General features: G+C 42.1%; 2 protein-coding genes across 2 annotated transcripts in view; both read right to left on the minus strand.

Annotated features, from left to right (window-relative positions):
* Window positions 1-233: 233 nt before the first annotated feature.
* On the minus strand, window positions 234-1,646 carry PLAGL1 (pleiomorphic adenoma gene-like 1). The gene has a single exon (XM_009882310.1). It carries the CDS (start codon window positions 1,593-1,595, stop codon window positions 432-434), a length of 1,164 nt encoding a protein of 387 aa, XP_009880612.1. The 5' UTR covers window positions 1,596-1,646; the 3' UTR covers window positions 234-431.
* RSPH3 (radial spoke 3 homolog (Chlamydomonas)) overlaps window positions 1,540-25,075 on the minus strand; it is a 67,755-nt gene continuing 44,219 nt past the window's right edge. The window contains exons 10-14 of the mRNA XM_009882347.1: window positions 11,421-11,576; window positions 10,229-10,341; window positions 7,811-7,960; window positions 4,172-4,291; window positions 1,540-1,707 (exon numbers count right to left, since the gene is read on the minus strand). Of these exons, the coding sequence (XP_009880649.1) occupies window positions 1,657-1,707; window positions 4,172-4,291; window positions 7,811-7,960; window positions 10,229-10,341; window positions 11,421-11,576 (590 nt within the window). The 3' untranslated portion in view covers window positions 1,540-1,656. The remainder of the gene's footprint in view (window positions 1,708-4,171; window positions 4,292-7,810; window positions 7,961-10,228; window positions 10,342-11,420; window positions 11,577-25,075) is intronic.

Below are 25,075 nucleotides of genomic sequence, written 5' to 3' on the forward strand. Positions count from 1 at the left end.
GTGATTTATGGTTCATTAAAATGATTTTTCTGTGATTTCCCCCTTCTTCCCATTCATCCTAATCCTATTTCTCCTACCGCAGCAGCCAGAGTTTTATTGTGCCTGTTATGATGCTTTGCTATCATTGAAGATATTTATTCAGTTGTTTGCATGAAAGGTAAGAAACAAAAATATAGAAGATGTTGAGGGAAATAGGTTAGTTCTACTATTGTCATATGCTAAAAAACTAATAGTAGTATGAAAAATAGAGCTTCTTTTTTATTAACATCCTGAATTTAACTACCATGTTCATAACATGCTGTGAAAACATTTGGGGCAGTTTTTCTTAAAAAGAAAACATAACCAAACCAAAACCACCCCATCCTAACAGATTTAAGTAAGAAGCACAGTCTTAAAAAAAGAAGAAAAAAAAAAAACAAACACGGTGATAGTTATTTGAAGGCATGGTGAAAATGAGGCAACGTTACAGAATTTGTAGTGGATGGAAAGGAGCGAGGAAGATGGTGCAGCTGGTTTATGGCCATCCCACCAGTTGCTAGCTGAAGACCTTGCTGTTGGCCAAGGCCATTCAGCCTGTGTGATGGTTCCTCTGAACCAAATGCCATTGTGATGTCCCCAGTAGTATTCTGGTTGTCACCTGGTGGGAGCTGCCAGAAACTCATCACATGAGTGAGATCCATGAAAGGCAGGTTTGTAGTTTCAGCTGCTGCCTCTGTCTCCTTGTGTACTGGGTATTTGTTAGTATCCCCTACAGGCCCTGAGGAAGCTTCTTCCAGACTGATTTTGTGGAGAGATTGAGGTTCTGGTAACGGCAGGTCCTCAAGAAGATGCACATTGTAACCTTTAACATCCACTTTTATCGGTAGATTCTTGAGGGATCCTGCTGCAAATGAGGTAGAACTAAGGTCATATTTATTAGGCTGATGTAGGTTCAGGTTGGCAGGAATGGCTGTTGAGCACGGTGTGGGATGGACAGCTGGAAGGCTGTCTGCACAGCCCATCCTTTGCAAATGAGGAGAAGGTTCAAGGGGAAGAGCAGTTTGTAAGCTTGGCTGGGAATGAAGATGTGAACAGTTGTATTCCTCTGATTCTGAACTACTCAAAATCCCATTCTGCACAGAGATCCTTTCAGGAAAAGGGGACAGTATGCCGGCATCTTCCTTCAGTCTGAATGGAAAAAGCTGGTCAAGGAGACCCACTGAGTCACCGTTCTGTAACCTGCTCTTCAGCAGTTCTTGTGGATGAGTCTTCCTCGTATGGCGAGTCAAGTGGTCCTTCCGCCCAAACCTCTGGGCACAAAACTGGCATAGAAAGTCTTTGCAGCCTGTGTGAACTACCATGTGACGCCGCACATCTTTACGGGTGTAGAAGTGACGCTCACAGTGGTCACACTTATGCTTCTTTTCCTTGGTATTACCAGTTGGTTTCCCTGCATGGCTTTTGAGGTGTTCCAACAAAACTTCAGTACCGCCAAACTCCTGGGCACATACCCTACAGGTAAGGTCCCCACTGGTGGCCGCATGAAGAGCCAAGTGTCTCTTATAGCCTAGCTTGGTGTTGTACTTCTTGCCACACTCTTCACACTTGAAGGCCATCTTGTTAGGGTCATGAGTCTGAAGGTGATTCTTTAGATGGTCTTTCCTGTGAAAGGTTTTTTCACAGTAGCCACACTGGTGAGATTTCTGTGGAGAATGAGTGGCTGAATGCCTAAGAAACAAAAAAAAGAAAACAGTTCTTTGCATTTACATTCACTCTAGTACACAGTGCAGCTTCAAGACTTGAAAAAACTGGCACTTTTGAAAGAAGGCATTTTCACAAGTTCTCAGATTATTAGTGAAAGCCTAACTTTTTTGGGGGGGAAGGTGTTAATCATAAAGCATACAATAGGTTAAAACTGCTCACCATAATCTTTTTGAGTAGCCACCGCAATTGAGGGAGACTAATTTTCTCCAATTCTACCAAAACAGGAATAATAAAAACTGGAGCTTGGGGATTAACTGTCACTAGGACACTCGAGGAAAAAAAAAAAAGTCCTTGTTTTTTCCTCCCCACACCCACCAGAAAAGGAGTGCCTTCAGAGGTGTACCTGAGCAGTTTATATTTGGAAATGAAGGCTTTTGTGCATCCGTGCTGTGAACACTTGTAGGGACGCTCCCCTTTGTGTGCGTAAGTGTGGACTGTAAGCTTGTCAATTGAATCAAATATCTTCCCACAGAGTCGGCACGGGTAACTGTCTGTCTGCTTCACTTCTTTTCCCTTCAACAGTGAAGACCGGCCATTTCTCCATTTAGGTATAAACCTCACAAGACCATCACAAGTGCTGCCTGAGCTGGCACAGCTAAGCTTTGCAGCAGAGGAACAGGAAATCGTCCCGTAGCACTGGGCAATGCTTTTGCCTAATGTCGTTCCTCTCAGTTTCCCTTTGAGTTTGCTTTTTGCCTTTACAGGTCCCAATTTATTTGGTGGTCTGAACCTGGTGGTAAGAACTCGGTCTTTGTGGATGCACTGGTGAGATTCTAGCAGAGCAAAAGTTGCAAAAGTGCTTCTACAGCTGGAGCATATCCAAGGGTCTACGGGCTCTTTCTGCAATGAGAACAGAAACAGGTATTTCTTAATAGCCATTCTAAGGAAAGGTCGTGTTCTTCTCACTGACTCTACATCTTCTCCTGGGCTTTCCCAAGACCTGTCATTGTCCCTAGCGATATTTACTTCAATGTAGTACCATACAGCTATTCGTCTAGAAATGGATTCTCTCTAGGACTCCACAAACTAGAAGGAAAAAATATTGTTGGCTAAATACTGATTTCCATGGTTTTGTTGAGCATTTACTGTAACAGTCCCCAGTCCTTCACCTTTGTTTATCTGTGCTTACGGAATTTCAAAGTCTCTACATTTGTTCCTTTTATGGAATTAATCATAAAAGCAGTTTCAAATTGTACTTTATCCTTAGACTGACATAATTTATCTGCCACTGCAACCACACAAAAATTGCACGGGTTTCTGCACATAAATGTAGTTTAGCCATACAGGATTTCCTTATGTTTTGGGCTGACTCCATATTTTACCAGACGGTAATGGTTAATGCCTTAAGGGGAGACTTCCTCACTTAGCTTGACATTTGGCATTAGACTTTCTTAAACTTGATACAAAACACCTGACTGTTGGGGATCTCCAGCCTATCCTGACTTAGAGGCATTAAACCATAAGTTTTTTAGCAAGCAATACATTATTTGGAAGTGTTATTTCAGTGGAAATAAGAACTCTTACTGGATTTGGTTGAATTCACTTTAAATATCAACATTTTAAAAATTCCAATGAGAAACAATTACAAAAAAATCCCAGTCACTGATGAAACGTACTTCCAATTAATACACAACCATCCACTTCCTTAGCTGTCTCTGTATTTTACTTCAGCTTCTCATAAACTGTCCTTACTTTCCCTTGCTCTTGGGCTAGCTTGCTCCAGAGACCATGGCGAGGCTATGTCCACTCTGTCTTTATTTACAGACAGAGCCCTCCTCTACCTTATCTGTGTCCGATGCTGTGGCCCTCCCACCCATTCTTTCTGGGGTATACTCTAAAGCCCTCACATGCAAATGCAACAATGGGGTTACTTCCCTTCCTGGAGCACCTCTGAATTCCTGGTTCTATCATATTCCCTGTTTAACATTTCCTTCTGGTGTAGGTATCAATCTTCACAGTCATGTTTTCAACATATACAAACTTTTCCTATCAGTTTAAGGATTCCTGTTATACAGAGGGGAAGGTACTGGGATTAGACGAAAAGGGTTATTGCACAGGAAAGACTGAAATAATCAGTGTGTTATCTGATCAACCACTCGGAGCCTAACAAAGAGGAGCTAGAGAAGGAAGTCTGAGGAAGACAGTTTGGTTATCTACAAATTAATGCCAATCTTAAGTCGTTCTAACACATCCCACTAGTGCCACTTACTTCTGGCTATATCTAATGGCTCCATTGGATTGAAAACACAGGAGAGGAAGAGCAGCCTTTCTCTGAGTAGCTGTTTGGTTAAAATTGCTCTTGGCTTTGCGTTAGCCTACTACTCTATGGTCTCCTCTAGCATCACCAGAGTTACATAAACAGAGAAAGCATGTAAATTGTAATTTACTATGTCTGGTGATGGCTTGAATGCATATTAGGGGTACTTACTGCTACTGAAGGCAAAGGACAGACATCCGATTCTTCTTTAATGAAGACTGCAGAAGCTTCCATAAATTTGGCATAATCGGCAGCATACCATACTTTCAATTCTGTGTGGGGTTCAATTGGCTGCGAATGGAAGAAAATAGCACATGTTTACTTTTGCCAGTTTTCCCTATACCAAATAATACTGAAGATCGGAGGGGGGTGCATGTGCAATTTGTCTCCTTATCCAAGTTGCATTCTTTGAATCTGTTTAAATTATTGGTAACATAGTTTGACAACTGAAGCACTTTTTGAGCCTTACTACCCACTAGGCTTTGACACCTTCAGTGTTTCTGAAAGCAGAAATGCACATGTACAGAGACTTTTGGGGGACAGTAGCAGGATGAGTGCCTCAGCTTTCATGACCTTTGCTCAGTGAGATCTCTTCCTCTGTGATATCCAGACATCCAGCAGTCTTCCCAAGCAATATTCCATGCCTATTCCTCCATGTTTCAGAAGCCCAATGAACACAACACTTAGCTATAAGGTACAGGCAAAGGAAAAACGCATTGTGAATGCACAACAGTTTGAATGCCTCCTGGATGTGCTGCACTCGCAGAGCATGGGTGCAGAGTTGATAAATATGTGGACTGCAAGTCAAACTTGCACGTTTCCACATGCTGGCTATAATGTGTCAGGCTTGTTATGCATTTGCTTTATTGTACCTCTGTCCTCCTTTCACTGAAGCCTTCCCACACAGTAGTACAGGAGCCCATTATCTGCAGTCTCCCATCCAGTCATGCCTGCCCAAATCTTTCCTTGGACTGGACTATGACCTCCTCTGACAAATATTTTCAGTCAATAATACAGCAAATAGAAAGAGAGGAGTGATTACAGTCTCTGGTTAAACATCCATTAGATATTTAAAAGCAAAGGAGAAAACTAACTTTGGGGTCATGATTTAGGAGATTCCCTGGCCCTGTACACAATTTTCTTCATCTGTAATAAAAACCAACGTTGCTGCAACAAGGGTAGAGCCAATCTGCACTGTACTTGCAGTTTTATTTAAACTAAACTAAACTAAATGCATGCTACTAAAAAGAACAAACTAGCCTGGAAGGAGAACAGCTGAGCCTTATTCCACAAAATGTGACATCTTAAAATGTACCTATTTTTTAACATCGGTGTTGGATAAACATGATAGGTGAAAGACAACTTAGATTGTGAATGCTGACAGGTGGCAGGTAATTGTATGTATAATGTTGAAAACTGAACTTTTGAACTCCCAAGCACAAGCCTGCTTGCTAACTACAACCAGTATGGGTTGGTTGTACATTTTGATAACACCTGGCCTAAACAGAAATGGTACGTGCTGAATTCTCCACTCAGTAAAGGACATGAAGCAGAGCCACCACGTAGGAGGCCAATCATATTTGTCCTCCTGCATATAGTCTATTTAGACGGAGAAAACTGAACCTAGGGAAGCTCCACAGAGACAACTGCCTGGAGATGCCCTGGGACCTTGGCCAGTGACACCTGAGACTGGTACCCGCAAACAGCTGCACAGCATGATACTGTGCTGACTTTCCTCCTGACAGTCCTGGACCAGCAGCGATCTACTCTGTGGGAAGATGAGACCTAGTCAATGTGACTTTGGAGGGAGAGCAAAGTGCATCAGTGTGAAAAATAGTCAAGTAAGGTAAAAGCTCTAATCTCAGTAAAACTGACATTAAACACCAGTTTTGAAATCCACTACAAGTTGTCCTTTACTCTGTCTCACCTGTGACAATAAGAGAAAGCTATGGCAGCACCCACGTGAAACTCTCCTGTGATCAGACAGGCAGCAACCATGGATGATTTTTACTTTGTCATAGTTCTATACTTTTTTAAAGCACTGCAGTCATTAGGTCAGCAAGTATGCTAACAGGGCTATTAGTATGCCACTTACATGTATGCTTTTGTAGCTGCAGTTTCCCGACACCGAAATCCCATCTCTTTGTAAAAACTGTGGGGAGAGGAGCCAATCCTTCTACTCCCAACTTTACAGACTTTATTCAAAGTATCTTGAGAAAGTATCTTCATAATCGACCCCAAGGCAGTCTCATGCCGTGGCCAGCAGGGTGTGCCTAAGTGAAGCAAAAGGCTATCACTTCTGCTGACCAGGACAAAACCTGCAGGATGCCACAGTACCGTGAATGATTCTGGGACTTAGGAGAAATAAAACCAAAGTAATTCCCTATGATACACAGCACAGTAAAGGTTCCAAGACACGTTCCTCATCCTAAGATACTCTTCATGTCAGTATACAGGATGAAACTCTCCACTAATGCCAATAAGCAGAGTTCTACTGAAGTCAGCAGAGAGCTGGTTCAATAGTATTTAAATTATACTGGAAATCGTAAGTTACCAATTCATAACTACAACTTCTTAGAAAAGCAGTTCATGGTACCCAAATACAGTATTATTGTCAGTTCTACAAGTATAGCATGCATTTAAAATCAAATTGAAATCCCAAATGGTATAGACTGCATCAGAATTTCAAACACAGCCTAAACAATGTCTCAGATTAGCATATACTGTTTTACATTGTTTTTCTTTAAAATAGTTATTTTAATATTAATCAAAAAGCAACTATACTTCATACTGTTATAAAAGAGTTTTAAGCTGTAAAATGTTATCACTATTAACTTATTCTTACATCATCACTGCCATAAATATTTTTCTCACCATGAAGGTGGAGAAAAAAAAACAGAGGAACAAAAGTAAACACTACTATCCCACAGAAACGCATGCTAATCTTGGAAATGAAACTGAAATGCTGTATTTTAATCCCACAGTAACTTCTTTTGACTAATATTTTCTCTTTCTTTAATTTTTATTGTTGCTTACAATGACATACAAACATTAACTTAAGAATAAAAAAGATAAACGACAAATGTTTGACATATAGACTTTGGTTTCCTAACTATACAAAAGAGTAAATTCTGATTAAAACAAGCTTTGCCTGAGAAAGTGGCCAAAACAACAACAAAAAAAGACTGTGTGTTCCAGTGTCATTTATAAATACAGAGTACTTTGTTCTCTCTCCTCAGACAAAGATGCAGCCCAGAATCTCTAACATAAACTGACCACTTCATGGCAACATTGCAGTATTTTAAGTTCTGCAGTTAAGTCTTCAAATTTAATGAGAGCTGAAAAAAGTACATAAAGATTATACTTAGCACCCTGCTCCTGAGCACCTGGTAATGTGCTCAGAATACGACGCGTGTCCAAAAATGTAATAAAGGAAAGGAATGTGTGTGTTCTTTCCAGGATGAAGTACTGTTCAATGTAATAGTGCTAGATAATCTCACCATATATCTATCTGGAACTGAAGAACTCTACACCATCCATGTTTAAACGCTGCCATCATCAATGATATTTTTGTTTCCCTCTGCACAGTTTCTTCCCTACCCACAACAGCAAGTACACACTGCCTTTTACTGGAAAACCCCATACACTGCTTGCTTTACTATGGATTAAGTGATACAAAAGGTGGTGCGTAATAAAGATCCAGCTGGCAGAAAATAATCAATCTTCCATCTGTAAAAGGCTTGGCCTTTCAGAACCTTTGCCTATAAATTTCCATTTGGATGACAGGTGAAGCAATGTGGGTTTGACTACCTTAACAGTTGTGAAGTAGACTTCTCCACAGTGCTGATAAGCCACAAGGGTCTGTTCTTCTTGGTTCCGGGCTAGCCGGACAAACATCATCCAGTTTCCACAGTCTTCATTGGGAGTGTCCAGAAAGTACTTCCCTCCATCTTTCAATACCTGAAACAAAGGGGGAGGACAGGAGAAAGAACATGATAAAACCAAGTCCTGTATAGAGGCACATTAGTTTTCTTTAACTTGTAATCATGGCTATCAGTTATTTACCCCGTCTTGGTCATATGTCCCTTGAAATTGTGGTTGTTCTGAAATAGATCACTCTTAAAGAATACTGAGTGCAAAAGAAAGTGAAGAACGAATACCTGCTGAGGCACCCACCTACTAAAATAACTGTAGGCCTTTGTACGTATTTCCAGTGTATAGTTCATAATTTTTAAGTTATATAAAGATAATATTATAAGAACTAAGTGCAGGCAGGTAGAAAGATAAGCTTTATGCCTTAATGTACTTCCTGAGTACTTGATAATCTCCAACTTTAGTGCTGTATTAACGCTACGGTTTGCATGGAACAATTGTGTAACTTGTGTAATAAGTCCAGAGAGGTAACATACAATATAATGGCATTTTAACAGTCTTCTCTTTTTCCTGTTAACAATGCAAAAGTAAATACAAATGAACAATTGTGCCACAAAGATCTTTCTTTTTGCTTTACTTCATTCTTCCTAGATTCCTTTCCAAGAGAAAGCCTCTACGAGGCAAACACTCCTGACCTCATACAAGACAGTTGCTTTTCTGCAATACAGTCTCAAACATGGATAACTGAAGCTGCACGACAGATGTCAACGCAGCATGTACCTGTTCTACTAAACCATGTAAGTGAGCAATTAATTGCAAAAAAAAAGTTGCATTTCCATTGCTTCTGGGAACTACTTTATCTAACTTTGTCCTGTTTCCAGTAAAAACACCTGCCTCTTGGACAGGTTTGGTCACATACTCAGAATGCTGCTAGGGGGAAGTCAAGGCAGCTACTGCTGTCATGTACGAAACCTGGGACTCGTCTCCTCTTCTGAAGAAACGGTCCATTCATCATTGAGAGCTCTGCTTATCACTGTATACTTTTAAGCAAACAGGGTTGACTGATAGAGGATAGGGTGTGGTTTACAATGGCTTGGTGAAGAGGAAGGAACTGGGTGCTTAGCTCATCCATGTTTGCAAGCTTGTTAGAGAAGTATGTTTCTGCATTTGTAAGAATTAAAGTGTCTCATAAAAAGATGGAAGAAATCTAGTTACAGAGAAGAACAAATCCTCTCTGGTGCCAATGAAAAATACCATGAAAATTCCACAGAAGGACAGTGTTACTTTCCTGGCAGACCGCTCACATGACTTCTACGAGCAAATGAAGTTCACAGCAATTACTGAAGCTATTACTTTTGCTCTCAAACAGAATTACAGAAGTATTTCTATCTATGCCTTCCCCCACAACACACAGTGCTTCCCAGTCTCAAGCTTCTGGAGAAAGCTCAAATGAAGACATAAAGCGTGTCACAGGACAGCTGCTGCTGGTCCCTCTCTCCTGGGGGGTGAGAGGGCCTGATAGGAAATGTAGGCTCTGGAAGAATGGTGACCTGTCGGGAAGCCCTGACAGAGGTTGTGGCTTGACCACAGACTTGCTGTATGATGGAGAGGTGTGCCCAGGGATGACCCCATGCAGCAAAATGCAAAGACCAGGGTGTAGAGGATTATGATCAACTATCACTCCCACGGAATTCCTGTGGGAAAGGATGGGCATGCAGATATGTCTAAGCTAGGTTAGTCCTGAGAGGCCACTATTTGTGCTGGATAAAGTACAAACAACAGTATCACGGTCCAGATGAAACCATCAGTATCTGCGCATGCTGCAAGGGATGGTACCAGCCCTAAATAACAATCTAACTAAACAAACTGAGTTAGTGCACTGTGTGTCATAGTTTAGATATAATCATATCATTAAGAAGCATTTCCCCATCCCTGCACTGTTGGTGCCTTAGTGCTTATTTCTGCCACTATTGCTAACTCAGTGCACAAACTTAACCCTCCCAGTGGCAATGTGTTAAGCACAAATCCTTTTGTTTTATCTCGGAAGACAGTACTATCCTTGGATGCTTTCAGTAGTCGTGCTCTGTAAAAAGTTTATCAAGAGCTGTTAGTCTGACAGGTAAATCACCCTGGAAGTGGTGAAACTAGAAAGCAGGAAAGTAAACTTGTAGAAAACACAATATACAGGAACATTATGGTACTTCAGGTTACTCTCTGCTGTCTAATAATGTGATTTCCATTCATACATACAGATGAGAAGTACAATTAATTAACTAGATCAGACAGCATATTGACTGGTTAAAATAGATAAATACATATGAACTGTTAAAGGCACATAAGTCACTGGGGTTTTACCTGCAGGACTAGCCTGCTCTCATCATAGCGGGTCAGTTTTGTAGACAGTTGACCAACATAAGGACCAAACTGTGTTCTCTTCTGTATTACTTTCTTTGCAAAGACTCCAAGGACTGTGAATAAAAAAAGACCAGTCTAATATTAATATAGACACCACAAACTATTTCTTGCGTATTTACAGTTGTGAAAATGGAGATAAACACATACACGTGAATTCTTCTTCTAGACAAATAACCCAGGTAAATAATTCTAACAGGAAGAACCTAAAAAGGATGTAAATATGTACAGAGATTTTTTAAAAATGGGTATTACATTGAATGCAAAAGCGCCTAAAATCCATGACAGGGTATTAACTGAGTATGCAACACAAATGTGTTGATACTCTGCAATCTACAAGCTGATGTTATCATAGTGCTCTGCTTGTTCGCATAATTTATGAGGTTGTTCTCTCCCAATATGAGTGGAGAGAATCTATAAAAACACAACATTAGCTGTCTTAATCATTCTAGTTATTTCCCTGCCTAATACCAATGGTGCGACACAATAGGCATCTTGTCATTCTCGTTCTGAAATGCAATATAGGCAGGACTGATTTTACACAGGTAGCTGTGGAAAATTCACACACTAAGGATGTAGTTCCCTTGTTCAAGCTTGGGCATTCAAACTGCCCTGCCCTCGGAAGGAAACAACAGTCTTTGCATAATATGAACTGAAGATGCTGCAAAAGGTAAATTAACACACTCTTTTGTGTGTTCTTTTGAGTTTGCAGGCAGTGGGTGAGGGATCTTATTTACCGCTTTGTTTCTGACCTCTTATTGAATACTCTTTCCTGTTTTGCATGCTTGGGGAAAAGAAAAAAATACGTAATAGTGCATGGCTGTTACTATTAGATACAAATTCAACATTCTTTAAACTTGTATTGACTGAACAGAGCTAACTGATTGCTCACAGCTAAATGTCACACCAGCTCTGGCTAATGTCCTGCCATCAGTCTATGCATTGAGGTTACTAGAAATCAGTCATAAAAAACAGTAGCTGAATGTGAGCTTTATCTGTGCTCAGCTGAAAATAAAGTAGTCTTCATACTGTTAATACCCTATGATTATGCCTTCAGTTATTTATGAAAACAAGCTAGTGTTAGTACTTTTGTCTCCTCTTTCTCAAATGTGGGAAAAAGAGCTAAAATACTTACTCTGCTGGTTTCCCGCTCGCAGCTCCAACACTCGCAAAGTGAGGTAATGAGGTAGGGTGAGACGGGCTCGGCTAGGAATAACCCTATCTTTAGCCCTGATGAGTGGTCCATGGAGTTTGCATTCTCCTATAAGGCTTTTACCGCAGTCCTCACACCCTACAAACCCAGAAAAGGGAACCTGTTACTAAAAATGACATACTGCTCTCCAGTTTAGTCTCTTCTAATTTTGTCACCTTGAAAACACATCTTGAATTACCAATGCTTTTCTTCACAGCATTGTTCTACATTAGGGAGTGAAAAGATTATCTGCAACCCAAAACTGAACTAGGTTTGAAAGAAGACCTCCAGTTTGTGCATTCTCTCCTGTGCGAACTGGTGGGTCCTGACATCCAAAGATTTATACTCCTGTTCATTTGGAGGTGTCACAAACCGTGCCTTTGAAGAGTAGGATGGCAGAAAAACTGGAGCTTGCAGCACGCACACCTAAAAATCAAGATGCATGTATTTATACAGAAATGAGAAGGGCAAAGTTGCTAGTAATAACCAAGGTAATATGCAGAGATCCAAGGAGTCCAAGAAAGATCACTACGAGTCTGCACAGAGCACTCTCAGTAGAAGACAAGACCCTCGGTGTACCATGAAAAATGAGTACGATGGGTCTTACAGTCACAACTCTGTTGACAAACACGTAAGGGCAGCCTTCATAAAGACTGTGCTGCCTGGGGAAGTAAGCAAAAGGGGCACGCTGCATCTCCCAGGCATCGGTTCACAACAATGACATCTGCAGGCTGAACACACGAGGCATCCAGAGAAGTCATTAATGAGAAATACATGCCTGCAAACTGACTTTCACCCAGCACAGTGAGGTATTTTTGGTTCAGTGTAGCTCAAATTGGTTGCCAGGGAAACTCATATGGAGCAGTAACACAACTGAGCAATGAGACTCTCCAGCAGAAGGTCATCCCGGCACTGGTGTCACACAGGGCGATGGGAAAAATGGGACTGCTTGCACAAAACCTTTTTATAGCCAGTAGAAACCAAACCAGTGAGTCAACAACACTTTAAGACTGAGTTAAAAGCAAAAGCTGATATTGGTCATCCATGACTACCTTGTTTTGTTTTACTTCTGAAAACTCCACTGAGCAAGTCTATTCAGTAAGCAACAGTAAGGAGCAGAGGAGGGGAGTCAGAACAGCCAAGACAGTCCAAGGGAGCCACAGGACACTGTAGCAGAGACTGGGGCAGGAGAAGCGAGGCTTCACCACAGACAGGGGCTCGTAGCCAAAGAGAGGTCAAGAGAAGCGTAAGGGCTCAGGAGAGACATCGGTGATGGTCTTTGAGAAAGGACAGTAGTACCATAAATGCCATATTCAGGGTAGCTCTAAAAGGTTTCAGTTTGTAAGGTGCTTGACTAAATTACACACCGAGAGTCTAGTCCAAAATCTCCCCAATTAAGCCTGCAGTATTCCTACTGAGTTCTTTGGGGTCTCCACCAACTCTAAAGAAGGAGGTAGACTTGCGTGTTGGTCAGGCTGCGGGCACTGCAGTAGTCCATATTTTTCAATAATTTCGGGACCATGTAATAGTTTTCTTCAGCCATGGCTCCCAGACTGCACACCTGCATTATGAATAGCTGAAATACAGGATTATTTTTGCTAGCGCTACAGATAAAGAACATGCCATTCTACAGCCATCACTTAAAATGCACAAAAAATAAATAATACAGCTGCAAGGCAGATTTTTCTTGTTACACGCCATTTTATGTATCTGAAAGTCCTCTACAGCTAGGCTGCAAGAAAAAAAAAAATTTTCTAAGGTGATTTAACTTATTTGGCTTTTAAATAAATTGCCAACAATCTATGTCTTCTGAGGGCAACAAAATTATGAGGGCTTCCTGAGCTTACCTAGAATAATAGAGACTTTGTCTCAAGTCAAACAGCTCCTGCTTGGAGAGCCATTGTATGCAAACTGCCGAAAAACACTACCGAAAGCAAAATGGGGACAAAGAACCACAGTTAGAGGGAGGATGTATCTAATCGTAAAGTACACGACCTTATCAATCCATGCCATGCCTCTGTGATTCATCACTACCGAGCTCCTGAGTAAACCTTCCCGCCGCCCCGGGGTAGTGCCCGACGTGGAGGCCCCAGGGTGGGCAGTTCACGGGAAGGTTGGAAAGGGAAAGCAGCGAAAAAGGGTCTCCCTTACATCGGCCTCCAAAGTTGGCACTAGTGCCCCTTTAGCTAACCTGCCTTGGTCCTCTGGATCCAAGACGTAAGGTCTGAAATGATTCCTGTGCTGTGGGAGCTGGAGAGGCACTCCTCCAAAATCAGGGACCGCTTTGCATCCTAACAGGTACCGAGCATGCCACTGAGCCTAGCAGCCCCAGCGACGGCTCCCCAGGTGGCACACCTTACTGGCATGATGAAGCCATCAGCTAGCAATGAATGAAATTAGATGCAGAGCTGGAAGTGTTCTTCAAGCATCCTGCTAGTACAGCAGATTTTGACCTGGCATCGCTGCGCAGCACCTTGAAATATCCAGAGCTGCCCAAGGCTTGTTCTACGATTTTCTGTTTCATTACATGGGATATGAAAATAACTAAATCATTTAGTTATTTAACAGGCATCCCAAAACTACCTCCACTACACAATATTTCTGACACCACACCAGCATGTTAGTACTCTGACTCTTTATTTACTGCACACTAAAAATTGCCAGGTGTGCCAGAAGCACAGGACTGGATCACTGTAAATATAATAACTTTAGGGACCACTCTGGGGAACAGGGGTCTTTGTAATTTCTTCTCCCCAAACTAACAGCGCAAAACCGTCAAATTCACATTCTTCCTCAGACATAATTACAGACCAAGTCCCGATCCTTTGTATTTCAATGCTAAATTACAGATGCCATTGGTGAAGGAATGTATGCATTATCATAGCCATTGGTGAAGGAATGTATGCATTGCTCCTAGCTGCAGCATGGCACCGGTTTGCAAAGCTCACACAGATCTTATGTCCCCTTTCAACTTGGCTGCTTAAGTAAAACATAGTTTTTTCAACAACAGCCTCAGAACACACTCTAACCTGTTCTGAAGTATGAAGCATCCAACTACGGAAACAACACACGCTTTGTCGTATTAGCTCTAGAAATTAAATATACTTGGTTAGAAAAATCACTTTCTGTGAAGATTCTTTTCTGCTTTTTGTTAGGCAATTTAGTACCTCACTTGATGCTTTTACAGTTTCCCTGCTCCCTTAAATTGTATTTACACAAACAAAATTAATAGATTCAATGTCATGTTTACAGGAATACTTGATAATGTGCAAGCATGCAAGAAAAAGTAAAACTGCCTCCGTTCCTCTTTGCTGTGATTTAGATGAGTAGGCAACAAAAAGAAATAAATAAGATTCACAGGCGTTACAAGCTGTTAAAAACCAGATTGTGTCTTTTACTATATCTTTAGAGCAGCAGTGCTATATTGTCCGCTAGAGGGTATTTCTTCATTCTTTCTCTGTCTTTGCGATGATTCTGAAAAAGTTCCAAATAATGCCTTTTCTATCTATCTGTAGATAAAACTACACAAGCTAATAGATCTTGTAGCTGGTTAAGATTTTTATTTTGCTGAGCCCCAGCGCAGCAGTGGGGAGGCATGTGTACAGAAGAGCCCGGCACCTCTACAGAAGAGCCTCCACCTTATCACATGGACGAGGTGCCCATGCCCTGTGAACTGCTGCTGGATGGGCTAAGAGAAGGGTATATCTCCTGTACGCCCCCAGCTTGGTACCCCTGCACCTGAATGCATCTGCTCCCACTTCTGCCCAGCCACTGGGAGGCATGGTGGGCAGCCTTGCTTTTTCCCTGCCCTTTGGGTCACGGGGAAAATGACACCCGCTGCCTGCAGGACGCACTCCCATCTCATGGGCTGACCAAAACCCTGGCAGCCATGTTCCCAGGGAGGAGAATGGGCTGTGAGTGTAGCTCACCTGTACCGTCCTCACCGTGCTGGTGCCTCCCCCCAGTCCAAGTCTAGGTGACAGCTCTCCTTTGTTGCAGACTACAGCCTGGCAGCCTCGGTGGCCAGCTTGCCTCGTCCTCCAGATGGCTCTGGGGCCAGCCACGCTGCACAGGGACAAGCTCCCACGGCCAGCAGTAGCCAAGCTGGCGCGGTAGCTCGGGCAAGCTGGACTGGAGCACAGTTAACAAACTCAAGTTCCCAAAACAGCAGCACCGTCCGAGCACCGTGCCACCCCCACAGGCACAAGCCCGCCTCGGGGAGAGCTCATTAGCGTGGGCAAGGAGCCACAGGCTGCGGTTACACAAAGTCCGGCTGCGGAGATAACGGGAGCTATACATAGCCATACTAGGAACTGCAATCACTGTCGTGATAGCTCCAACATACCACCAGCTCCTTAACCAATCAGCAGCAGAACACCACTTTTTAAAAACCAGTTTGCTAAAAAACTAGATGCCTATCAGGCAGTCCTTCCTGCTTTCTCCAACCTCTACTTTCAAGGGAGACTTTACACCATCTGAACACTCTGGTGACCCACAGGATGCCTGTGGTATGATTTACATGCCCCCGTGAAGGCAAAGGTAAATCACTCCTTTGAAAATGTCCACTTTGAGCAAGGATACCCCACGAGAAACGACCGTCCGACTGAGCAGTGCTTGACATTCGCTCTGCTGTTTTGCAGCATTTAGAATTAGCTCCCGTGCGCAAAGGGAACAAAGATCAGTGTACACAGCAGTCCAAATCCCAGCCTAATTACAATCATAAGATTTGCATAGCAAACAACAGTAATTTATCCCAGAGTAAAACTGTATTGTTCCGTTAGCCTTGCTCAGCTTTCACGTAGCGGAACGCTGCAAACATACCTTGTGGACATTTTCTGCCTAAGATACATTGCACGTGCAGTATTGCCAGTCTTGGTTCTTCTTACACAAAGGCACACGAGGATTTCCTGCCCTGTGGTTTGCTCTGTAGCACTCCTTGCTGGAAAAGCTTGAAAACCTTGTTCTACAGTATAATTTATTTGGCAAAAATTCAAAGTACTCAATTAGCAAACAGTTAATCCCAAGTTATTTTCCCATTATTGTGGGCCGCTGCCACACATTTCTTCTGTAAAAAATATTTATGAAAGAAGCTTTACATGTCCCAAGTTTGATGTGCAAAGTGCATTTACAAAAGAGCTGAAGCTCTTAACTGATTAATAATTAATCCTATTTACATTATAGCAAAATAGAACTTGTTATAATTACCGGAATTCAGAATAATTTTATTCAAATCCCATTAACCTTTGATATTTTGTCATGCTAAATTTTCTGCTCGTTTTCACTTTTTAACTGTAATAACTGATCCCTAGTCCAACACAAAAATAGGTGAACATTTCTTCAACGTCTCCTTTTCATGTCTCTTCTATCTCATACAACAGAACCTTGTACTGGCAGAGAGTTACAACTGCTCAGCTCTGCACAGAAAAAAAACATAAAATAAATAATCAGGAAACCACACTCCAGGATGACTTTACAATCTGAGCAAAGACTGAAAACTCGCACATTCATGCACCACACAGCCTATTATTTGGGAAGCAGGTTTTGTATTTTTCATAACCCTGCACCCAGAAATAACGCTCCCGAAAAAAAGAATGGAGGGCAGGGGAGATTTACTTTTAAGTGCTTGAGAGGGAAACTTTCGATAGATTTCAAGCAGCGAATTCCCACGTCTTTGACACATGGAGACCCTGAAGCCACATAGTCTCTACCTGGTGGCACCATCGCAGACACTGTGGGACATGCTGCTGGGGGCACACTGGCTCCCTTACCGAGGCCTTGTGCTGCTGACTGCCATCCCCAGGCTTGCAGGCCAGTAGACCAGAGCCCTTGAGATGCTGGTGGAGGGGGAGGAGGAGGAGTCCTGGTCCTGCGCAGGGGTAAGCAGCACCCTGTGAGTGAATGCCTACGCTTTTTTTGGGGCCTCCTCTCCCCAGGGAGGAGAACAGTAGGTGGTTTGCAAACATCCCAGCAATCATTCTTAACATTAAACACATTTATAGGAACATGACCTCACTCTACTAAAATGTAAAACTTAAAAACTAAGTTACTATATTTGGAGACAGAAACAGAGAAATAAAACAGCAAACATGCCTTACTGCCACCCCATACGTTCAGTCAGACAAGCACATTGAGCTAACTCCCTAAAACTGGGACCCGGCACTGCAGGTGAGCCCAGCCTTTAGACATCCTGACCTAGACACTGATCTGCACTGACAGTTTCCCTCACCTCGCCTCCATCCTCCCTGTGCCCCCACCTTCGCAGATTCGGAGGGAGGGTACATTCTCAGGTCTCCAGCAGTGGGAGATCATCCATCAAGGCACTTGCTCCTGCCTACAGCAGTATGATCCTGTCCAGCACAGCTGTTCTCATGGAAGGACGCCTCTAGAAGGCAGGCTCAACACTTAATCTGACTGTAAAGAAATCTTCTAAAGCAAAGTGTGCATGCATTTTCCTGGCAGACACAAACTCTTCAGAATGCTGAAACTATTTGTTATACAAACATATAAATGATAACGACGACTGTGAATCATTACTAGTTCCTAATAGGGAGCAATCATGACGACAGTCGAGCACATCTGGGAACAGTAAGTTTTTCGCCTGGTGACCATGAAGTACTATGACAGGCATAGCCAGAAGGAATTTAACCAGCCTCCCATAAAGAGTCATCCTCCCACCAACCCCAATGAGGCTTTCTACCACGGTCCTTCATCTAGCAAATCTTAGGAGCAAATCAGTTAGAGAAGCCTCAAAGAGCGCAGATGGGATGTGAAGTTCAGCAATGTGACTGCACACAGCAGCTTCAGCAGGTTCCCACGAAGCCTGTGTAGCAGAGGATACCTGTGCTATGCTGTATCTTACAAACTTCACAGCCTGGAGGAAAAAAGAAACCCACAACTTACCTTCACTGTTTGCACACCTGAAAGGGCAGTCAGTAACTTGTAGGACTTTCTTGCAAACTTAAATTAAAACAAAAAAAAAAACGACAAACCAAACAGCAGGGAAAGTGTGTAGGTGTGTTTATCAAGCTCAACTTCTCTCTGCAGTCTGAGCAATGTGTTTATCAAAGTTCTTGGTAGGTTCATTCATCTAAAAACTACTTGAGATCAAAGCACTGATTGATTGATTTAAAACTAATTAAAAAAATAATCTTTTTCTGGTTATTCTTGGGGCTAAAATGTACGTGTCACATTTCTGGTACACCGCATGGGGTTTGGCTGCTATCAGAACCCGTATACATAATGAGCACAGTTCGAGTGAAGTCACTTCCCATAGTTTGCACGTAATAGCTTCTAATCAGTGTGAACAAAGAGACTTCTCTCATTGTTGAAAGCTGAATACATTTCAAGCAATCAAATTGAAAAATGCAGTTGGATTTTTCAGGTTGTTTTCTTTTTCCTTCACTCCCTCCCTCTCACTCCACTGGCTTGGCATGAAGTCATATAAAATTAGATCCAGAGACAGGCAAGGAGGTTAACAGCAAATTCACAGAAACAACTACTTTTTTTTTTTTTACAATAAACAGCCTCGGTCACCACAGCCTGCTCCTACGAAATGCCCAGCAAAAGCTTCCCGAGAGCCAAGCCTTCCTGTTGCACTGTGCCCGTCTGCCCCAGCGGCAGCTGGTGCTGGCGCAAGGCTGCGGCTCCCGGCTGAGACACTTCTCTTGCTTTAGGTCTTCACTAGCACTGTCCAAACTGCACTGCTCCAATGCTGCAGACAGCAAAACTAAAATCCCGCTGTCTGCAGAAATACAGAGAGCCATCAAGAGAGTCATATTCAAACTTCTCATAAGCACCCTGTGGCTCCTGGGCCACATTTTGGATCCCCCTAACCTACAGCTCCCACAGCAAGAGTAGCTTTAATCGGTCTCAAGCACTTTTCTTTTGGGGACATTTTTGGCAGGCCAGTTGATTTATTTTAGTGTCAGACCTTTTAGTGGATAATGTTAATGCTACTGCTGCAATTTAACACAAGACACCAGAATCTTCTATTTTTGTTCTAGCAAAAAAAAAAAACCCAAGCATGTATGTCTTCCTAAATGCATATATGTATAAACACACATGCACAAAGCCACACGCGCTGTATCAAGTGCATTAATATAGTTGACAACTTTATCTGTGGAGGTCAACACCACAGTTTCAATTCTGATAAACAAACTGCAGCAATTCTAATGACTAATGCTTAGTATTAATTAGTTGAAATATTTCCAACCCTTGCAACATTCCCTTAAAAGGGGAACCTTAGATTGGGTCTCTCTCTCTCTCCTTCGCTCAACTTGGTTGCTACTGGCCACCAAGTCCAGATGTCATGCGGAAGACACTGGTGGAGAGTTCGGTGACAAAAGCCACCTCTCCTTAGGAAATCAGCCCAAATCGATCCTTGCTGTTCCACTTTTGACTCAACTTTCAACATGGACTTGCAGGAACTTTCCCAGCAAAGACGCTAGCAGCTGGGATACATTTCCGGTTGCTTGCTGGTAGAAGGAACCAGGCAGGTAGATACACTTCGGAGAATGAAACAGGAGTTTACTGGAGGGTGTAATGAGGGAGCCTGTCATGACAGAGCAAAGAGATGCTATACTCATCCTGTGGCTGGAGAACTTGAGGTCTTTAGAGGCAGTTATAACTAAATGAAGCAAGCTACAGCTACTGGGAATAAAAGCGCAGTGCAAAAACCATGGGACCCACTTCTGCAGGTGCAAGTCCATACAGTCAGCTCTACTGATATGCAAATAGCCACATTACGAAAGAAGGAAGTCTGTGTGGAGAAGTGAATACACAGGCGCTTAGGACTGGTAGGGGCTGAGACTTTGGAGGGCCAATCCTGAAAGAACACTCCCAATCCATATTACATTCAGTGGAAACCAAGTCTGAACAAAACTGGAAAATCAGTTAACTTTCTCAGTGAACCATTCAAACCTTCTACAGGTATTCCAATTCCCCCCAGAGAACAAAAAAAAAACAACTGGGGTTTTTTGACTAATGAATCCTAAAGCATATATTTAAAATACTGAAATGTAGGAGTCGTCTTTTAAAAGCATTGGGTTTTGTAGATAGAGGGTCATTAACAGTTGAGTAGAACAGCTTTAGCTCTTACTATGCATCACCCTCATAACAGAGGACACAGCCAGCAACTTCTGTTATTACTTGCCTAATTTCCAACACGAAAAGGATGCTTGATTCCCAGCTTCTCTGGGAACAAAGTGAGTAGGAGACTCGCATCCTTAGCCCTTATGATCTTGTTAAATTATTGTCCTCTTTTAAGGCATGAAGTGATTTCTTTAAAAAACAAAAAACATAGACATTTGGAATCTATGCTGCTGAACAAAAATGGTTTTCTGTGAAAAAAATACTCACACGTGCAAGTTTGTATCTGTGTTTCCATTTACTTGTTCTCTTTTGCCTGAGACGTAGCATATACATCTTTTTCCTACTCTAAAGACTTTCAATGGGAACTGTAAGATAAATTATTTAATGTCTTGACTGATATAGTACTAAAGAAATTATGGCCACCTGAGCTTCATTAACAGACTGCTTAAGAATGTTGGCAGCAACAGATTAGGCAGCAATATACTACATTTCCCTTACAATAATTACTCTCCTCGTGCATAAGGACAGCCTTGAGTCTAGTTCTCTAAAACAGAGAATTACAAAGTATGTGACTATAGAGTATTATTGGAGAAAAATTGCAGATTTTTTCTGCAGATGAAGCACTCTAAACTTGGATTATAATGTATCTCCATAAAGCCTTATTTATTCTCCTGTTGACAGTCATCTCTGTTTGAGATTAAATAAAATCCAAACACTTTCTTTACATTTGTTCCTGATTAATTTCTGGTTTCTTTAAACTATTTCCTAAAGTCACAAAAAAAAAAAAAATAACAGTAGTCTGTATTACTAGAATCTAAGAAGCAACCTTGCAAAGCAAAATTGCAAAGAATTTGTTTCCGTTTTCATACTTTCCTAGCTCGAAGAACAAGACCAACACATGGTAAAGGCATCACCTTTGGGGAAATGCACCGTTCCTCAGATATGTATTTGTATAACCCTGGTCACGTAACACGCACATTTACTTCGAGCTGTGTCTGATCCCACTTTGTATTTGGTATACCTTACTCTATTGGTTGGAAATCAATTATTTTACACTCCTTTCATTTCAACACTGCCAATAGGTCACAAAAGTATTCATATTTTATGAAGATCCTTGATGTTAGAAGAGCCAAAGGGACAGCCGTCCTGCCAAAACATCCCCATGTACTTCCCCTACATGTTTCTGTCTAAACACAGTCCATTAAGTTAAACGTAACACACTCCGTCTTGCCTTATCGCTCAAGTAACAGAGAACAAATGCCACCTTCTGTTACTCATGAATCATCTTCTTTCTTCTCCATTATACTAACTAAAAAAGCTCTGATCAACTGAGCTTTCCACGACCGTAATTCTTTTCTATTTACACCGCTACAACTACCCAGAATCCCTCACCAGTCAACATTTTCATAACACAGATAGACTACAGCATTAAAATGACCTGCAAATATACCCCCATTCCAACTTAAATGTTAACTTTAAATTAGCTTTAAATTTTAGCATCTTCCAATGTCTATCATGTATACACTTAGGTAAGGTAAAAAAATACTTGACACATTTGGATAACAATAATGACAACAACTCAAAAACATCAATCCCAGACTGCCTGAGCTCAATGTTTTTATCTCTTTGTCAAAATCATAAATGCATTTGCTTTTTTGCCTCTGAAAATCTTGGCGATTTAAAAGGCAGACACTACAAGCAGCAATGCTGACACTCTGCAGTTAAGAAATGTATTTTCATTTTCAAGATCGCAAAGTATTCTAAAGAAGGCATGTTTGAAGCCCAAATGCTTCCAAGAAAAACAGATAAGTTACCTGCTGCAGAGAAGAGCAAAATGAGACAGAACTAGTACAATGACTAGCTCGAAGTCACTCAAAGCAAAAATGCCAGACTGAAGAACTACTCTGATAAAATGTGAGTCTTCCCAAGCACTTCCCCCGAAATAAGGGGATTACTCAAGAGCTTTCAAACAACTGCACACATGCATAGACACTTTGAAGCAGGTTCACAACACAAACCCAACAATTCCTACTTGCAAGACAGTGATTATTCCTTTTGGAGCTTTCCCTTACACTTAAACCGACAAAGGAAGAAATTACATTACTTAACTTTTTTTCCTGCAGTTGGCCACACCTGAAAGTTGTAGCTACATGAGCTCAGAAACCTTTTCTTCAGTCACCACAGAAACTAATATAGAAACTCCAGCGATTTGTTCTCCTGTTTTCAGTAAAACATTTACATATGAATTACACACCAAATTCCTTTGGTCTGATAAACTGTTCTGGACTCACATGAAGAAAATACTGCTTCTTCATTATCATCCTCCTCTTGCTATTAGCTGTCTTTACAAAAAACCTGTACATCTAAAACCAGCAAACATAGTGGTAAGTCCATCTCTTGTCTTGACTCCACGCATAGGAACAGAGGTTTGGAAATATATCCTTCCATTTCAAGGACTTTTAGATTCCCAGATTTTCTGCCAGCCAGGCCCGCTTGTTAGTCACTGCCTTGTGCCTAAGTATTAATGCAGCGATTTGTACCAGTCAAAAAATCATCTGATGCAATTCAGCTGATTCTCAAAGACATAAAGAACTGCATATAATAGCCTACATAAACAACTGATGTTCAGGACTTGACTGCAAGACCAAACACCAAATTATTTCATATTCATTAATCACCATCAGATAAAGAACAAATGAACATACACAGAGGCTACAAGCAGCACAAGAGTCACTTAGGTGTTTCCCATGACAGAATACAATTCAAACATTGTTTTTGCACTTGAGAACACAAGTGCAAACATTTCATAATCACACTATGTATGGGAAATCAAAACAATCCTTACCTTATTTTAAATGGCCTTTTTAGTAAAAAGTCAGGCTATGCTAGTACTAGGTGGCAGGAACCGTGCCATCCTCCTTCAGCAGACTTTTCCAAATGCCCCTGTGTTCAACTGAGTCTAACTCCACTCTGTTTTGTTTCCCCAGGAGGACCCATTCAGCACCATGTGCTCCTTTTCAGCTGTCAATAAACAGAAGCGGTGAATTCCCCAGCGCTTCACAAAGCTAGTTAGGCATAGCCATTCATTTCTTCAGGAAAACAGGGCATTGATTTCAGCAAATTCCCAGGGAGCAGCTACAACAAAGAGATCAAAGACCCACCTCCTTTCCTGCCCGGCTTTGGCCGGCCGGGCCAAGAGAAGCAGCGACAGGTTTCCCGAAGAGTGAGCTCCAGCCCCACCGACCACCGCGTGCTCCATTCACGCCCGTCGCCTTTTTACGTTCCTGGGACAGCCCCCGGCGCTAACCGTGACAAACCCCTACATTCAGGCAGCATAATATACTGCACGCTAGTTCAACCAAGGATAAAAAGAAAAACAACCTCCAAGGGGAAGTCCGTTGCTTCCCCGACCGGCCGAGTCTCAGTAGCTGCCAGAGATTTTATAAACTTCTCTTTTTTTCCCTAGCTTCTCCATCTAAAACAGAGAAACTCTTGCTACCTCAAATTCATCGTGCTGAAACTTCACTGGGAGGCTGACTTTTTTGGTTTATTTCCACAGGCTTAAAGACTTAGCTGCTGGAGTTTGAGATCTACCCACCGCAGCCCTTGTACTGTGCAGCCATGACATTTTCTTTGTGCAATTTGCCCCAGACTGCAGCATTTTTTTCCCCAGGAATCTAAGGGAGCTTGGTCTGGTTTGGTTAGATTCTTTTTCTTTTTATTTATACATCTAGTCTTCACTAATGTGACCTGGAACATTTTTAATCCTAGAATTTGACCTTGTATTGAACCAAGCATTAGTGAAAGACAATGCTGTGGTCAGGCTTAGGGACTGGGTGGTTACGCTACATGTCTACTACTAACTAGTAAGAGCCAGAGACTGTTCCCTGGTGCTGAGGCCACCCGGCATCAGCTCCACATGCCTAAATGCTCCTCACCTCTTTCCTCCCTCCCCCACGCCCCCCCAAACAGTTTGGTTACATCCAAATTCCTTACCTGGAACAGAGCCGGGTAGATGTTATCCCCAAAACACACCTTGGTGTTGCCTGTTAGCATAGGCTAGTACTAAGCTCATAGGCTGGCCCTGTACTATTTATTTATATAAAAACAGACATAAAGATCTAGAGTTACTTCACATCTGTACAGATATGTCATATTATTCTTTATTGTTATCCCGTGCACTGACATTTTTCCAAGGCACTACCTGTCACAAACCCCACATGCATGTACTCCCACCAGCTGGAACGTGGGAAGTCTCTGGAGCACTGGTACTGCCTCAACCCTATTCACGTCTCCGAGTGAGAAGACAAATGTCTGTCCCTCTAGCACGACAAGAGTATCACAGGACCTGCCACAGCACAAGCGGTACAATACCACGAAGACGAGGGACAGGTGGTAGGGTTGGCTGATCATTGAACAGGAGATAGCTGAGGACACAAGGAAATACAGAACTGCAGAATTATCTAAGTTGCAAGAGACCTGCAGAGATCAACTAGCCCAGCCTCCTG

Source organism: Charadrius vociferus, unplaced genomic scaffold, assembly GCF_000708025.1.
Source record: "Charadrius vociferus isolate BGI_N301 unplaced genomic scaffold, ASM70802v2 scaffold13, whole genome shotgun sequence".
Classification (NCBI taxonomy): domain Eukaryota; kingdom Metazoa; phylum Chordata; class Aves; order Charadriiformes; family Charadriidae; genus Charadrius; species Charadrius vociferus.

Bases quoted from the DNA above. Each gene is read 5' to 3' on its own strand.
- PLAGL1 (XM_009882310.1), bottom strand. From the start codon at position 1,595: ATGGCCTTCAAGTGTGAAGAGTGTGGCAAGAAGTACAACACCAAGCTA.